Here is an 18,472-nt window from a genome sequence, read left to right on the forward strand (position 1 = left end):
ATCTATCATAAACCTTGACTGCAACTATTTAAATCACATTCTCTTCACTACTAAATAGCCCTGAAAAAAGGTGCAAATATTCCCTTTATATTTGGGGGGAAAAGAACTGGTATAAAAACACACTTTTCCCCTCAGAATTGATATGAACACAGATTCAACTATTTATTTTTGTCACCAACACAGATGGGATTGCGGTTATCCCCAATTTAGATTCTGAGATATGTTGTTTAAATACAGTCTAAGTGGTCTTCCTCAAAATCCAAGTCCCAGTCTTCTGACTGACAAGTTTGAAAGAAAGAGAGAACCTCGCAAATTAGCAATTATAGATTATATACATTATAATCTATCATAAACCTTGACTGCAACTATTTAAATCACATTCTCTTCACTACTAAATAGCCCTGAAAAAAGGTGCAAATATTCCCTTTATATTTGGGGGGAAAAGAACTGGTATAAAAACACACTTTTCCCCTCAGAATTGATATGAACACAGATTCAACTATTTATTTTTGTCACCAACACAGATGGGATTGCGGTTATCCCCAATTTAGATTCTGAGATATGTTGTTTAAATACAGTCTAAGTGGTCTTCCTCAAAATCCAAGTCCCAGTCTTCTGACTGACAAGTTTGAAAGAAAGAGAGAACCTCGCAAATTAGCAATTATAGATTATATACATTATAATCTATCATAAACCTTGACTGCAACTATTTAAATCACATTCTCTTCACTACTAAATAGCCCTGAAAAAAGGTGCAAATATTCCCTTTATATTTGGGGGAAAAAGAACTGGTACAAAAACACACTTTTCCCCTCAGAATTGATATGAACACAGATTCAGCTATTTATTTTTTGTCACCAACACAGATGGGAGTCCCAGTCTATCTTTTCAAGTTTGGTTTGGGTGCACCCAGACACTAAAAACATTAAAAAGTAAGCCATTATATCTGTGTTTACTCATACCTATTGGAAATAAGATATCATACGCATGATACATATTGACTCTGATTTGCAAAAAATGACTTATAAAATTAATAACAATGACACAGAAAGGAAAGACAAGCACACACTGTCACAAATTGCCTCCTAGATAGTGAGTTGATTGTGATTAAATATATGATTGGACTTTCACTCTCAACCTGTGCCAGTCTCTCTCACTCCAACAGAAAATCGTCTGCAGAAATAATCCCCTAAATGCTGCTGAATGTTACAGCGATGAGGTGCGGCTGCCTCTCTCAGTGCTCTGCTTTGACAGGGTCTCTAATGTATTTGATTCCAAAATATATGGATCTATTTCTGCCACGTAAGGGTAATCTAGACTTTTATGCAGCAATGATTTCCATGTCATAGCACAACTTGTCAAAGGCAATGTGCTTGCCCTCTGCGGAGAACACACTGATTTAAGCTATTTGTGGATTTGAATTATAGTTGCCTTCTAAGTACATTGGCTGAGAAGTAGCAGGGGGAAAAAATCTCATTATTGTCAGGGAAGTGAGAAAGCATTGACTTTCATCTTATTTGGTAACACACACCTTGAACGTTTTTTTTCCCCCCTAACACTTAAATAATTCAGAAAACATTAGTGTACATTTTTCTTTATTTTCTTATGATAAAGCTTCTGAAAAATAAACATTGTCAAACATGCACCTTCCCTCCCACCCTCTGTCTGTGAACAACATTCAATTATCTCACTTGATTAACTTTTCATTATGACAACTCAAACAAACAACACTTTTCTCCAGGGTGAAGGAGCCTGTGATAAGTGATGCTCTTGTTCCAAAATGACTAGCCCTGAATACAGCTCAATGCTTTTTTTAGTGTTTCTCAGTAGGTTGAAAATGTGCTGCCAACCAGCCTCGTAGACTGTAACATATTAGCATATTTATTAAATTTTTGCCCCTCTAATGGATGGAACATTTACAGTAAGTAGTCAAAGTGATCGCTCTCCTCTCTCTGGGTTTACTCTGCAATGTGCTGTGCTTTTTAGTGTTATTCTAACCCTCTGTTGTCACTTCACCAGCAAATTTTCATTAGTTTTTAAAAAAAATAATTTTGCAAATTTGATAATTTTAAAAGGAATTTCCAAGGAATTTGTCAACATATTACATGTATTAAACTCTTTTAATTTAGAATTCTGTGGCAAATTTGGCTTTGCTCTTTGAGAAGTTGACATTCCAGGTCTTGTAATCTTGGTAGCACTGGTTAGGAGTGACTGCCAGCCCCCACTACACACTATATAAATAACGGTAGATACTGGCAATCAATATTTCATGCATCTTACTTTGTTGTTCCACAGTCTGGCAAGATATTGTCACTCATATCATTACTCCCTCTAATATGAGGAAACAATCTGGTGTCATCAAATCCTATTACGACAGATTTTCTTCCTCAGGAGTGGTTAGAATTAAAATTTCATTGTTTGCTGGAAGATTTCGACACCCACACCGATGATGTTTCTTCCAATATTTAAGGGCATGTCAGAAGCCTGGCATTGCACCAGTTCTCAAATCCCTCAGCGAATTGTGCTTTGAGGGATTCACAATATTTACTGTCACATTTGAGCCCTACTTTGAGCTACAGGATTACATTTTTGAAAACTACATGTATATGCGCATGTATCTCTCAATTTCTTGGGGAAAATGATACCTCATAGACCACCCAGACAGATCCATGTCATATCAAAACTGACACACTTAAGCTTCACAGATAACTTTCTAAAGCCTTGTCAATAAATTGTGTCACCGCAATCATTGCCTATCTTATACAAACAATATTTCCCTACACACACTTCTGGAAACTCTTGAATGTTTGAACCCAAGGGAATTTATGACCCAATTTCATCGCTGTGAAATCAATCTTGTCACTCTTGGCACCTAGAGGATACCAACCACAGCTACAAACCTACAGAATGGGTTAATCTTCAAATGTATGGGTGGGAAAGGCACTCATTAAGGGTCCTTGAGCCAGCCATGGCTGTACCTTCTGTGTAGTGTTTGCATCTTAGTTCGGTCCCACATTAATTAATTACAGGCCTTGACTGCAAACAGAGTTTTGGGGAAAGGCTGGGTATTCACAGGCAAAGGCCATGGCCATCCCTAAAGGGAAGCCATAATTAGGCCAGAAGGGTACTGTCTCTTAGCCTTGGGTTAGTCCTTTCTCACCCAAAGTGAGGTTTCGTGTTTGTATTGGCTGAGAAACAGTGTCACTCTCACCATTCATACTCTGCCATCTGTGTGGCTGAATGTGAAAGGTCTGAGATACTTCTGCTCAAGTGGTCTTCTAGAGATAGATGTGTGACTTTTTGTTAGTGTAGTTTGAAGTGTTTTCCAATGATATGAATAGAACAAAAAAGGTTGAACTGAAATTTGAAGTGTAAGGTGATATGTGATGATACCGCAACTATTGATTTGAGACATGCTGTAAACTTCAGGGGTGCACTATTGAGTAGAGCACACCATAGCCCTTTATAACCTACATGAACAAGGCCCTGAAACATTGGTTGTGTATTGTTAGTGATTCCTTTTACAACATTCAAGATTTAGTAGGACCTATTTTATGGTTAAATTGGTATTCCATTTCACACTGAAGCTTGCAAGTTAGACAAGGTAGCTTCCTCAAAGTGGTAGCCTAGCTTGCTAACATTAACCCTGATAGACTACTTTTCGGTAATCTGATATCAATACCTGCTAAGTCATCAGCGGCTGCTGCACAGCTCAGTGTTTTGTTAGCTAGTGTTATCTGTGTCTCTGGATATTCCTTGATCCAGTTGTGATGAGGCGGCAAATGACCAGGCTGTCAAAACTCACAGCAGCAGGTAGTCCTGTAACCTCAGCACTATTTGAGTGTCACAAAGAAGTGTATGGATTCACAGAGAAGTTTGGTCCCCCTCCCTTTTGTAAAAACTGGGTTTGCAGTAATTTAAGTACCCCGTGCAGTATAGTCTGTCAGAGATGTATTGGCATTACAATTTCCAGATCACTAATAGAATTTAAGCAAATCATAACCCCTATAACAAAGCAGCAGAACCTCCTCTGAGCTTCACATATCTCAACAGACATTTTCTTTTTTCACCAGGCATAATGTGAAAACAGATGGAATTAATTTTGTGCAATTGCTAGAATCATTCTGTTGATACATCTGATTAGAGCAAATTAGACTGCCGTAGACTGGAAATTAGACAGGGCTTGCTGTTGTGAATGCATATGCCTCTGTTTCAGGCTGAGTAATATTTGACTGTATATTTCAGATTTCTACATTGTGAAATGGCATGGGATGACTACTACGCTGTTTACTGTTAAATATCTGTTTGCTCAGCAACTCATGAATATTTCTTCGTGTGCTCTGAACCTCAGCGGTTGCTTCTTATACGGACATTACACTTATTGGAGAAGATAATAGAACAGATGAAGTATGCTGTTTCTAATCTTTGTGGTTACAATTCATAATTTGAGTGTACTCTCAGCTTGCCAATGCATCTTTCCTCATTTGTAGGAGTAAGATATATGGTTCCATTAAGTATAGATCACAGAAAATAAAAATTGCTAAGTACCTACTGTAAAGCATATTTCTTCCAAATACTGTATATTTGTAGACCATAGAATGAAGACAACTACATGTACTTCACTATTGACTCATGTTCTCAGAGGTAGCACTGCATAGCTCTAGATATGGGAAAAGCATCAAGCAGGCTCGGTGGCAGATATACAATCCCCGCAGCACTCTGTGTTTGCCAAGAGGGAAAGCTGATCATCTGCCGTCTTTGAGCAGATATAAGGATTAGCTTTGAATATCTTCCGCCCAGCATGTAGTCATTTTGCATACTGCTTCTCAACAGGAAAGCGTGCTAGTTACCGCACCACGCGATGAATAATAATGCACAGGTCACAGGGGGTCTATGCACAAGCTTGAGAACGAGTAAACAGTGATGGCTAGAAGCAGTGTTTGTTTTTGACCCACCTGTCAAGGGCTGACCATTTTTTAAACAAAGCACCTACTAACTTAAAATATTTTTACTACGCAGAATTTTAATAGACATTTTGTATTTTGCAGAATGATTTTAATAGTTTTTTAATTTACATATAAGTGTGGGAGTTTGTTAGCAGAAGTTAATATAGACTATAGAGAGAGGATGTAATTATACAGAGATTTGGATCTGAACTGGAGACATAATACATCAATATTACATATATATATATATATATATATATATATATATATATATATATATATATATATATATATATATTTATATATATATATTTATATGTATATTATAACATTTTCCCACTTACTGTCCGGTCTGCTCGAGAATTCGAACACCAATATCGCCTACGTACTTTTTTAAAGTTAGCAGAGAGGCTAACTGTTTCAGAATGCAGCTTTCTCTTACACCCCTGTAGGGACAGCACAAGAGGCTGCCAGTCAAGAACCTGTTTCATACAAAACCATTGCTTTTCTTTGATTTGATTGACATACAGTGTATTCAAAGTGCATGGCAATCAGAAGGGGCAGAGAATGTCTGTTGATACTGAGCCATTCAGATGCTAATGATAGCAGCCAGTGACAATGTATCTATCCAAGCAGACACATTTTACCGGCATGTGGCTCTTTGTAGGTGGGTGTAATTCTGGTTATATCCAACCTGCACCTTTTCTCAGCCATTGCTATCATGATGGCTGATTGTTTTCAATGTTTTGTGATTTCGCTGTAGCTCCACTTTGCCAGGAGTGTGGTCCCTAGTCCACCACAATATGTCCAGCACGATCTCACTCCATATACCCCTCAAAATAACCAAAACACATCCTGGTCCTCTTAATTAATTTGATGTAAATGTTTTGCTTTTACAACTAGTGGCTCATATTCACAGAAAATTGTGGTAAGAAGGCAGCAGCAGATGGAGTGACCTAAGTGACATAAAATAGCCTATTGTATAGTTTGTTTTTCGTTAACTGCAGCTACTGCAGCACATGAGTGAATTAAGGTATAAACTTGAAAAACTTGCAGTCATCCTGATAACAGAAACCATGCCAACCAAGGTAAAAAATTAATTAATTTATGCGTATTATTCACTTCATTCTCTCAAGCTCAGGCTGAAATATAGTGTGTATTCTGATATGCACTTTTCTAATTTAGTTTACCCATGCATGATAAAAATTTAAACAAATATCCCTAAATTAAAGAGTAAATGAATGAGCTCCTGAAAAATGTTTTTGCCATAGGTGTGCAGACAAACATAATAGGAGCTGTAAGGCAGTGCAAATGAGATCACTCAGTTAACTATCTAGCTATCAGCAGAATACACCTTTGAGCCTTTCAGAAAGTTGGATTAGAGTAACCAGAACTGCATTCACCAGCCGATGTGATGTGCTGAGATAGCCCTCCAATCCATATAAACATTTTGTCTTTACTTAATCTAAAACATTATCAGGCTGCATTACATTTCCTGCAAAACCTCTTAGCCAATGCAAATTAGTTATATGTTGAGGAGGGTTATATCTCCAAGGGTTATTCGAGTGCAGTAAGCTCCCAAACAGGAACTAGAACTTTCAAACTTTAACATATAGGGACAGTTTTTAATATACATTTATTAGGCATTTTGGAACTGTTATGAGCCTTGCTGACCTTTCTGACTTGTTTGGTGGTTTAAAAACTCTTTCTGTATGAAGGATGTTAATTTGCTTTGTAACTTAAGGTCTGGTAGGTCTTGGTAGGGATGAAATAACTTTTTAATCATTTTTGTTTTCCAGCGTGCATTGTTTGAAACTTCTGTGCAGTCTGAAGCTTTGATAGTTTCAGCAGTTTGAGAACAACTTGGGCCCATACTTCATCAGTAAACTCTTCTTTTTTTTTTTACACTGAACAAACAATGAACATGGGCAGCATACATGTGTTTACAGGTTTGAAATCACTCTGCAGGATGAGAGGTCTTGATACATGGACAAACAGATGACAACAACTAAATCTTAATATTTTCCTGACATGAAGCTTTGTTTATGCTACTAATGCACAGCAGCAAACATGCTACTATTTTCAATTATGATCAGCTGAGACAAAATTGTAGTTTTACATTACTCATGCAAATAAACGTAATTTATATCATACAAATATATTTGCTTTAAGTATTTGAATTGAAGAAAAAATGTGATGAACAAAATATATATATATATATATATATAGACCTATATAGTTTGCAAAATAATTTATTCCTTATTAAGATGACTCCTAGTATAATCAAAACATATTTTCTCAGGTTCTAATACTAATAATAATGTGTCATGCTTTGTCTCGCGTGGACTCTTAATGTTAGATAAATGCCTGCACATTCATAGTGTAGCAAGGGTGTGCCTGACAGTCACTCTTTTTTGATGGGTGAATACATGGAGACTAGAATTGCCACCAAATGAGTAATGTCAACAACATAAAGTTAAAATACAGAAAAGTACGCTACGCCACGCTCATCTGAAAGGGTTTGTTTCCAGACTCTCTTAAAAGTTTATTGAGCTCCAGCTCTTTGCTACCTCAGAATCATTTCACCACTATATTCCAGTGAGAAGTATTAATAAAAACCCGAACAGGCTCTCTCTGGTCATTGAAGACCAGCCTACTGGGCATTTACCATTTTAATACCTTTGTGTTTGCTTGCTCTCACCTCAAAATGAAAATTCAGTCATTTTCCACTCAACCCCCTGTCAGTCAAAACTCCTAAGGGCTATATGAAAACCAAACACACAGAAGGTTCACCCCTGTAGCTGTGAAAGGTAACAGGGGCATCATTTTACAGCCTGCATACTTTAATATCAACTAGAAAAGTGCACTAAGTAGAGTGCAGATCTCCGCCAGGTGTGTCTGGGGGGCATGTGGGTTGGGAAAAGGGAGTGCAGGGCGAGCGGTGTGTCCAGCGTGTATGCGTTATAGTGGTGGAATGAAGGAGAGAAAGTGTTTATGTCTAGTATAGTATAATGTAAGTTTTCTTATATAGATGTGTGCAATTTTTTAATAGTGTTTTCAGTTTCTCATGCTTAGGCAAGTGTAATGGTATTGCAACCGAGCGTCCTGGGTTCGCCTAACTGTATAAACTTAGGTGGAGTATGCGATTCTGGAGAAATCCAGTTCTATGAAAAATACCATGATATAGAGCGAACAGCGACACAGCATGTGATGCAACTAATGTTTGCTAAGTTGTGAGTTAGCAAGCTCATGCCACAGTTGCTGCTGCAAAGCTAACATGCAGAGAGGACGAGACGGTCCCAGAGCCAGCACACCGGCTCCCAACAGCGATACACTCAACTCTCCTGCTGCTATAGCAGTTACTTGACCTACAAATCATGGTTGAAATGGTTGGATTTGTGTTGTGTGGCAGGGTGCAGGCCACTTTGTTTGTTTCCCCTTTACAGAGGCAGGGCTGTGTACAAACTTCTCTTCTGTGTACAATCTTTTTTTCAGCGCACACACAGAACGGACAGCTAGCAAATTGTGAGGAGATATTCGCTGAATCTGACAAAAATACGTGTATGGATTAGAATGGCTTTAACCTTGCCGATTGCTGGAAATTAATTTGCTATGTCAGAACGCATATCGTAAAATTGTGAATATTGCTGTGGGATAGAGTGACGTCACTACAGTTGAGAATGTAGTTGGACTGCCATACCAGCCAGCCTGTCTCTTTGGTGTTACGGACAAAAGTCCCCGGATCTTTTTTCAAGGAACTAAAAGGTTCCTTCAGCCCATTGTTGTGTGGGTTTCCACCGTGGTCTAAAGACCTGCGAAGATTAGGCCGTACAAAGCGATGCACAGACATCATTATTTAGTAACCACTATTCATGAGTAAAATTTATAAATGAACATCAGGTTTGACTGGAATATAATGAAAAACTATAGGCTATGCTTGACAATTTAAACCCCTTTTTTTTGTGTGGGAGTATATTGAAGAGACATGCAACAAAGTTCTTAAAATAACTCCAGCACAGAGAAAGAAACACAAAAATAAAATCGCGACAGTTTGGAAGGTTATTAAAACATTTCCAGCTGACAAGAGCTGCAGATCAGCTGCAGGACTCACGTCTGTGTTGCTTGAGCGTACAGGAACAGGATTTTTAACGAGCTTTATTACCAGTTGTAATCAGCTGTTCCGTTTGTTTTGGAGAGAAGGAGACAGACTTAGGCTCTGTGTAAAAACTTCCTGACTGATGGAAAACTTAAGACAACAACTTCGGACCCAGTATTTAGCAGTAACTCCATCAGCTGTTCACTGTAAACACACCACTGCACGCTGGCTGCTATTTCTGAGCAATACATTTAATGCCAACGTACGATCTTAGGCGGACATCAGCGGGACTTGTGTGTGCTATCTGACTGTTGATAGTGATTTATTGTTTTGCAAACAACAGTGGTCAAGAGAGGAGCAGTCGTAGAAAAACAGCCGACATACTCGATTTGAAGCCAGTAGCTTCTACTCGCCCATTCACTGCAAGACAAGCCCCACCCATTTCGGAAAGTACAACCCCCTGAGCAGGGACTTTTTGGGGGGTAAACTAAAGAATATAGAACTAAGTTTAGACCCTGGTCCCTTTGGTGGAAACGCTGTGAGTTCTTCGAAAGGTTCCTCGAAAGGTGCGTTGGAGAAGGCAGTGTGGTCAAAGTTGCATATTTGGCTGCCTGTAGACCCGTGTTTGAATCCAGGTGGGGTGACTGCTCTTGCCTTTCGCCACGTGCTAAAAAGATGAAAGTCTAAGCTTTATGTTCACTCATTAAAATGTTTTTTTCAAAAATTGTGAATCACCGCAACCATGAGAGATCCTTCATGCGCACAAAAAATATTAAACTGATGGGTCAAGTAGTCAGCGAGATTACCTATGGACAGATACGACCAATGATGATCTCCTCTAACAGTATTTTGTACACACTTCAGTGGAGATTATACTTACATAGTAAAGAATTCTATGACTATACCTTGAGTAATTTCATTTTAGAATCAATTAAAACACTTTAAATTTATCTTCTGTGAAGAAGTGTAGTGTGTGTCAATGTTTCATGCCTCTGGCTTGTTAGTCAACAGTTTCTCACCACATTTCATTGCTATACTCTTCTTTTCCTTCACTTACAAACTGTTTTTCTGATTATCAGTTGACATATTGATCTCCAACAAGCACTCACTAAGAGTTATATATTGCTCTCCAAACAATTCACCCGCGCCATTCATCTCAGTGTGTCAGTGAGCTAGCAAGAAAGTTAGATAGCCTACTGTAATGAAAAATGGACTTCTGATAACTCAGTAAGTGTTTCAGCGTGTCTGATCCACTGACATCACATAATTCCAACTCTTAAAAATCAAAACCAAAGACTGTTTTCATTCAGAAAGCAATAATCACTGAAGCTTTGATTGTCATTCAGTCCCCACTGTGCTGCCGAACATAAATACACCCTGTCAAGAATTGATTTGGTCCGCTGCTACATCATTTCATAATGTCTTGAAATGCTTAGCACAGGAAAGACCAAGGACAATCAATGCAAGCTTTCATCATTATGTTTAGTAGTGGCATATCAATCTTTGTGCAATTAAATCTTTGTTTTGAGGGTTATACTTTCATTTGTGCTATTCTGCTGAACTTTCATCACACCATAATTAGCTGTTCTTTGTTCCTTTCTGTAGAAGGATTTGTGCTATACAGGGCCTACCAATCACAACATTCAGAAAATACATGGGAAATCACAATGTTGGCACTTCCTGAAGGCTGCTACCAGTCAATCAGTGTGTCAGATGATGACTTTACAATGCAAGGCTGGTAATAATCATACTCATAATCATACAGAAATCTTTGATTGCTCCGTCACAAATGGCTTTTAATTCTCCACTTTATCCCCTATGACATTTACTAATTAACACAGTGACATTCCTTTCACTTGGTCTTCATCACTTCCCTCCTATAGTGATCCTGTAGTTAACAGTTACATCAATTTTTTTTTTTCTTCAAAAAATTTCCAACAAATTCACACCATTTTTGAGTCCATGACACGACAAGAGGAAAACTAAAAAAGTAGTTTCCCAAGTCAAAAGTTATTTCCCATTCCACTTACTCTTTCATACCCCTTTTCTCCTATTCTCACTTTTCCTCTCCTTCTGTTTCACCCTGCAGAGCTTCTGTCGGCCTGCCATGAGCTCCGGTGCCGCTACGGCTGCGTCATGACGAGAAACGGTACCTTCTGTTTCTGCGCTGACGGTTTTGAGGTTGGTGAGGACGGGACGAGCTGCAGAGGTAGGATTCATCTGCACGGGTGGGGGCCTCTCAACATGTTGCCCCCTGCCTTTCCTCCCTCTACCCCATACCAATCCATCCTTTTACCCTCGGCCAGACTTCCTTCAGATAAATAAGCAGGAGGTGCTGGGTATATGAAAACCATCTGTCTGCAGGCAGTGCATTACACCTCCAACACACTTGCAAACACACACATACTGTTTTTACAGCACACAATTTCTCTGTTTCTTTCTCTCCCTCTTTACGCTCTTCATGTGTGCCACGGGCCTGGTTTCTGACAGCCAGCAAGAAAGACAGGATTTTGATGTCAAAGGTGCCTCTGGAGTTGTAGTGTTTTACTTGGACTCTGCACATACCTTATATCAAAAACATGGCATACAATTGCATAATTGTCCTTGAGGAAGGGCTTTAACAAAGTAGTACTGCTCCTGAATTTGATCCTGTTTGGGGAAGTCATGAGAGAGTGGTTTATAGGGTACTGCAGCTCCAAAAAAAGGCACATTGGTTGTAAAAGTAATTATGCCTGAAGTGCCAGAGTGAGGCCATATTAAGTATACTTTATGTATTTGGGTCATATTTGAGCACACCTAATTTGTTACAAATGACTCTCTTCCTTTTTCCATAAGATCATGATGAATGCGCCATGTATGGCGCATGCAGCCAAACCTGCACGAACACCTACGGGTCATACAGATGCAGCTGCACAGAAGGATACATCCTGCAGCCTGACAGGATATCTTGCAAAGCCAAACAAGGTGAGCGGCACACTTGCACTGGGAAACAACATAATCTGCATAGTATGTATGTTTCATTTCTAATAATAAACAGCGGTTTTGTTCAACCGGAGTGGAATTCTAGCTTATCGTCGCCTTAGTGCTCACTAGCTTTGGAAGGGCAAGATTAATGTGGTTTAGCAGTGACCACATCTATCACCCACATGGGAATGAGTAGACATGGTCAGGCGAGGATAATGATAAAATTAATGAGCATGAGATTTTAAGTGGGAGCAGTCTGGAGTATTTTGTGTGGAGACAATGCCCAGCGTCACCCTGATTTATGTTAATGCCTGATGCCGGTAACAAATTTGTCCTGATGAGTAAAACAGCCTATTTAGAAATAATACGACCAAAACAGGTATTGTGTTTTGGTGGTCCACCATCCACAAGCAAATAAGCTTAACCTTGTGCAATAAATTTTTTTTGTTGTGCATCGAACCATAAAGCAAAGCAGATTTTTTTTCAGGATGTTGTCACCATGGCATATATGGGTTGAAAATAGCTGGAGGCCCAACACACCTAGCTGGGGAGAACACCACTGTTGCAGCTTTTAATCAATGTGACTGGTGTCCTACCAGGAATAAACTGAATATGATTACCCATAAACTTAACTGAACCCAATGCTCACATGCATTAATATTAATTTTGCAGAGAGCGATAGTGGTACGGGGATAACTATAGGGTTACCATTAGTTGTTAAATCTCATGAATATAAATTTCAGACAGAGCTCTCTGAGGCCAGAAGATGATGGAGCAGCAGGGAATGAAAAACATATTAACGTGTTGAGTGTAAGATTGAAAGTAAAACTCTTGATTTAATCTCTTCTCATTTAGATCAGGCTAAAGTGAAAGGTACAATATTTTGTATTACATTTGTGTACCGACTCAACAGCACGCTGATGGTTTTCATGTGTGCTTGATAATGCACTTCACTGACTCATGTGGAACACCAACCTGTAGATTATGGAAGTGAGGGGCAATTGCATGTTGCAGAAAAAAGACTTTATTACTTATTTAATCACTGTATCATTGGATTTTTTCATTTAATAATTATATATTTTTAACAATTCAAAGACCTTCAGTGTGTAATTTCCAACCTTCCCACACTGGCCTCATTATTTCTAAATGAAGACTTATTTAATTAGATTAGTTGGATTTATCAAGTAGTTTCCAAAAGTACATGCATTTTTTAGTTAACATAAGTAAAAATTGCATTTGTTGGAGACTTTTTTTCAGATGCAAATAAATACATTTTTGTTGTGCTAATGAGTATTCAAAGGAGCATGGTGTATGTACAGTAGGACTGAGTCACAATAAGCTGCAATCCAAAGATTAATCAAAATGTAGTAACATTTCACTCCAGTGCAATGTTGTGGCTCATTGCTGTGTTTTTGAATGCATAAAAAACAGCAATAACAATGAAACTCTGTGAGAGAGAAATAAGCTATATCAGGCATACACAGGTATTACATGTTAGTAGGACCAATTCACTGTTGGTTTTGGTCTTATTATTATTAGACTTTTTGAGTATCACCACATACTTAAAGTCCAACTAAAATTAAATTACAGTTTTTTTCTGCTATACCACACAGATGTGCTCTGTAAATCACATGGCCTGTGCTTTCATTTGAGAAAAAAAATTAACCAAAAGGGAGAAATGTATATTTGGTAAGTTTTGATTTCCGGATGAAGCCCCATATCTTTGCATTCATGAAAAATTTGGTTCCAGTCAGATGGCTTCATGGTCAACAATATTTGCATGATGCAGTTACGTAGTAAACATTCACCAATGAAAATTGCACTGCTAACGTCAGTTTGATTAGTTGGTCAGTTGAAACATGTTAAACAGCATTTACACAACAGTGTTTAGTCAGTCTCCTTTTTACCACCAACCATCACCCACTGGAACAACCTTGAGGTCACGCATCTCTGTCAGGCCTTAGGCCTGTACATTGTTTAAGGTTCAGGGTCAACAAAGATTCACATACTCCTCAGCTCTTGGGTCTATAATAATCCATGCATCCACTGACATGGACCCTTCTGCTCTCAGTGCATCCATTGATAGTCCCATTTTTTCAGACTTATTTCTAAGCTGAAAATGAGTGACACAAAAATGGAACCCAATAAGCTGTATAAATTAAATCCAACTTACAAATGGGCCACAGTGGAGAAAAATTCATGATGGCCTTGAACTCACCTGATCTGATGAATGGCATATCAATACATGACCAAAATGAACATAACCCTACCATATATCCCTACCAGAGATGGTGTAAACAAGTCCACTGATGATATCAGTATAATATTTCATAAGGCAGATATTAAAGCTGACCGTATAAAACAAACACTGAAGCGTTTTAAAGGTAAAATGCCAACAAATGGTTTGAACTGGAATGCAAGACCATCAGAAAAGACATGATAAAAATAGAAAATGAAAAACATCTCAGCCATGCGTAAATTGATGCAAAAATGAATTAACATTCAAAAGGGAGCACAAAAATGTTTTAATCACCTTAAATCCCGCCCCCTAGACACCCGCCACTCCAAAGCCCTCCAAACCCAAGAGCTGAGCCCAGAAAAGGGTCCCCTATGTCAGTTCGTGCTGAGACTAACTGCCCCCTTTCATATTCTGACCGGTCTCACAACAACACTACTTTCCCAACACCAATCAGAGTAAACCAAATTATAAAGCAACGTAAAGAAACCTATTTGGAACATTGCAAGAAGAAATAAAATGCCAAAGAAGATCATAATGTTATCTGGCGTTAAAAGAAATTATGAATTGGCAGAATATTTCTCTAGTCTTACAGATATAAAGCAGAGACAGATCCTAACCAAGTACAGCGTTAGTTTGTTTACTTTGTCTCTTCTTCTTCTACCAGAGCTCAGCCTGCCAGCTTCTGTCAAACAAGGGCATGCTTCTCCAGAGTGAGGAAAAGCTGTAGTTCTAACATTATTTTTGACAAAACACTTAATGTAATTTTAGTGGAAAGACACCATTATAGTGTTTGTCTGTAATTTGTAAATTTTACAAATGTGCTATATCCAGGTCTGTTCTAGAAGATATTTACCATTATTGCTACATCAGCTAAGATTTTCCATGCATGATTAAGAGTCAGGGCAGGCTATCAGAGAGCCTGATCAAAACCCCATCTACCCCCTAGTGTGGGAGAAAATGTCTGACTACTAAAAGTTGATTCAGAGGGATAAGGGGAAGCAGTTATATGACCAGACATTCTGATGCATTGCCTTTATTAGGAGAGTAGCCCTTAGTTGAACTTGTGTGGAAGATGGGGATAAATAAGGGCCGTTGAGCCTAATGTCAGCCAATGTGCACGGCCAATTAAGCCCATGAAGTAGCTTATCTCACTTTTACTACAATGGACTGTCCTGCCTTGGCTCCCAGCAGGAGGGAAGGGATCAAAAAAGTCAAGTCTACCACAGGAGTTGATGTTTTTGGATTTGTTGTGTTAGTAATAATATTTTTTATTTGATTGCGTTGGTGCTGTTTCATCTGGTCACACCAAGGCCTTCTTGCTGTCTTTCTTTGTTTCCTTTTATTTTCTCATTTTCAGTGTTTGTGTGTTTCTCCTAAGCATTTTGGCCATCATGACTATATTTAGAATTTTTTTTCCCCTCTGTTCCTTTAAAAAAAAAAGAAAGTAATCTTGTCTTTCTTTGAGTTCAGTTGGTCCCTTGATGTTTCACAAGTACAAATTGTGCTACCAAAATGAAGAAACCCTCTATATTCTCCCTTAAACCCCAGATCCTGGTGACAGCCGTCCGATGCTTCTCATTGGTGGTTCAGATCGGATTGTCATCGCCCATCTAAATGGAACAGGCCTCCAGCCCCTGAGGTCTCTGAGTGTAAATGGAACATTGGCGTTGGATTTCCAGCACCACCAGGAAAGTGTATGCTGGGTCCTTTCTACAGAGTCCTCTGGGCAACTCCGCTGTGCTGAAATGAGGAATCTGCGTGGTCTCACACGGGAACAAGAAATAAGAACACAACAAAGTTTGCAACGTACGTTTTCAGCTGTTCATAGTTGCCTGCCCTTACAGTACATATTCCTTTCCCTTCCTTACCTTTCTGATAAACTTTCTGATCTCAAATCATCTCAATCAACACTCTAGCCTACAGGAATAGAAGATATACGCATCACCCAGCTCCCTGTTTCTCATTCTCTCTCATCTCATTTTCTCTCATACTCTTACCTGTGAGGCCTCTCTCTATCTCTTCATTATCCGTGCAGTTGATGGCAGGTTAGCCTCAGCGGTTTCGGCTGCTCACCTTTGCCCTAGAGCTGTCATTCAAACCTGCAGGCTACACAAGCTTCACTACTTCAGAAGTGCTCTCTTCCCTTCCTTTTAGTCAATCTGGTCCAGATTCTCACAAATATCACACACGTTTGATATTAAATGTGCATTGTTTCACTGGTTATTTCTCTATTTTTTTTGAGGTTTTGAGTCAAAGCTTGAACTGTTTCTGTGATTACCTACTGGTGGATTCAGTTAGAACAACTGCATCAGAGGTGTCATGTTATATTGTCCTTTACAAAAACGTAATGGAGACCTGCCAGTCAATCAGAATTAACAGTGGCTCTGATATAATTTAAAGGAGCACTGCACAAATTTTACACCTCAGAATCGGTTAACTAATCGTGGTGAGTACTGATTTCAAAGGCGTTTAAAAGCTTTTGTATGTCGTCTCCTTGGCCTCTCGATGGAGGTGGAGAGAATTTAAAAAAAATAGCCCAATGATGTCATCAGTAATCTCATCTTGTGTTAGGAGTCTAGATATTTTAAACAGAAAGTTGCATTATGGGAAATGTAAGACCCATTATTGTTGGTACTGGACTAAGTTATACCAGCCTCTGCTGCACCAATTTTGGTTGTTAGTCTGATAGTCATGGAGTATGTTGAAAAATCTAAAGTGTATTATATATTCTAATATAATCTAACCTCTGTTTGCCATTGCAGATGTGGAGCACATGGCCATTGACTGGCTGACAGGCAACTTCTATTTTGTTGACCGCATCACTGACAAGATATCTGTCTGTGACCGTGGTGGGGACACGTGTGTAGCTATCGTACAACTAGACCTGCTGAATCCTAAAGGAATAGCTCTGGATCCTCTCATGGGGTAAGTGTGCTGAAGCCTATATACAGTAATACACCATCTCTGAAAGCACTGCAAGGCTCATTTATCATCATGCATCTTTTGCTAAAGAAAAAAAATCGCGTAAGAAGAGAAATATTCACTATGCATAACAATTGACTTGTCTGGAAGAATGTGAGTGAGTTACAATGAAGGGATTTAAATGATTCCCTGCCCTTCGACTCAGCTCTTTTCTCTTTGAGCTGTGTAATTTGTTGGATAGCTGGTGATGCTTCAGACAGCTTCTACTGTCGAGACATTCATTTGTATTCACTGATTTCACCCCACATCCCTCAGTAGAAAATGTCCCTACGGGGCTCTCCATTACAGGATTTTTGTCTCTGTAGAGATCACAAAAAAGCTGAGCAAATGTGGAGTAAAAAATATCCCCAAACTGCTTATAGTGAAAACATGAAACATTTTCAGCATGTGGTCAACAGTCACAGAGATCACAATGATGGAGAACTTATTATGTGTGAATCATGCAGAAAAACAAAACAAAAATCAAATCAAATCTCATTTAAATAAATTGCATGGACCATCTGTACCTGAATGTGAACCACTTATCAGTAGCTCATTGCCTTTTCAGCCTGCTTATTTCCAGTGAGCAAGAGAAGAGCAGGGCCATTATATAACCAGGATACAAGGACAGGCACCAACCTTAGAGATGGAGCATGTTTCTGATAGAGATTTTAGAAACTGTGATCCACTAATAATAATGGTACACCTTTTCTTTTTAGTTCTGGAGCTTGTAGCACAGTAATGACAGTCTCAAACATCGATAACAATGGAAGCAGCTTGCTGCTGTGCACCAATTGTGTTAAAGGGTAACTTTGGTATTTTTCAACCTGGACCTATCATCCCATGTTTTTCCCATGTGACTAATTGGGACAACATTTTTTGAAATCGGTCCAGTATTGATTGAGCATGCCGCAGTAGGCAGCAATGAGACAGCGCTGCAAGGTAATCCTTGTGGGCAATTGCACCACGTCACTCTCAGTGGCCACTGGTCACAGGCTCAGATTTTAAGTGTATGTTAACAGTTGAAAGGATCCCTACAGAAATAAACCTTTTTTTAAAGAGTATATCACTTTTGTCAAAGCCACCAGACTCCACTGACAAAAAGAGTAATTTTATCTCTGGTTTACTTGTGACTCGATCGGTAACTTTGTGTTATTGTGTAACTTTGGTAGTTTTAACCCTTTAAAACAACAAAGTCACACAAGAATGTAAACAAAGTCACACAGGCACAAAAACAACCCCCCCCCCCCCCCCCCCCCCCCCCTC

At 38.9% G+C, this 18,472-nt stretch overlaps 1 protein-coding gene across 1 annotated transcript in view; it reads left to right on the forward strand.

Moving 5' to 3' along the window:
- lrp1bb (low density lipoprotein receptor-related protein 1Bb) overlaps positions 1-18,472 on the forward strand; it is a 288,718-nt gene that overhangs the window by 105,264 nt on the left and 164,982 nt on the right. Inside the window, exons 4-7 of the mRNA XM_046053790.1 lie at positions 11,132-11,251; positions 11,878-12,006; positions 15,794-16,051; positions 17,008-17,170. Of these exons, the coding sequence (XP_045909746.1) occupies positions 11,132-11,251; positions 11,878-12,006; positions 15,794-16,051; positions 17,008-17,170 (670 nt within the window). The remainder of the gene's footprint in view (positions 1-11,131; positions 11,252-11,877; positions 12,007-15,793; positions 16,052-17,007; positions 17,171-18,472) is intronic.

Source organism: Micropterus dolomieu, linkage group LG07 (genome assembly GCF_021292245.1).
Source record: "Micropterus dolomieu isolate WLL.071019.BEF.003 ecotype Adirondacks linkage group LG07, ASM2129224v1, whole genome shotgun sequence".
Classification (NCBI taxonomy): Eukaryota; Metazoa; Chordata; class Actinopteri; order Centrarchiformes; family Centrarchidae; genus Micropterus; species Micropterus dolomieu.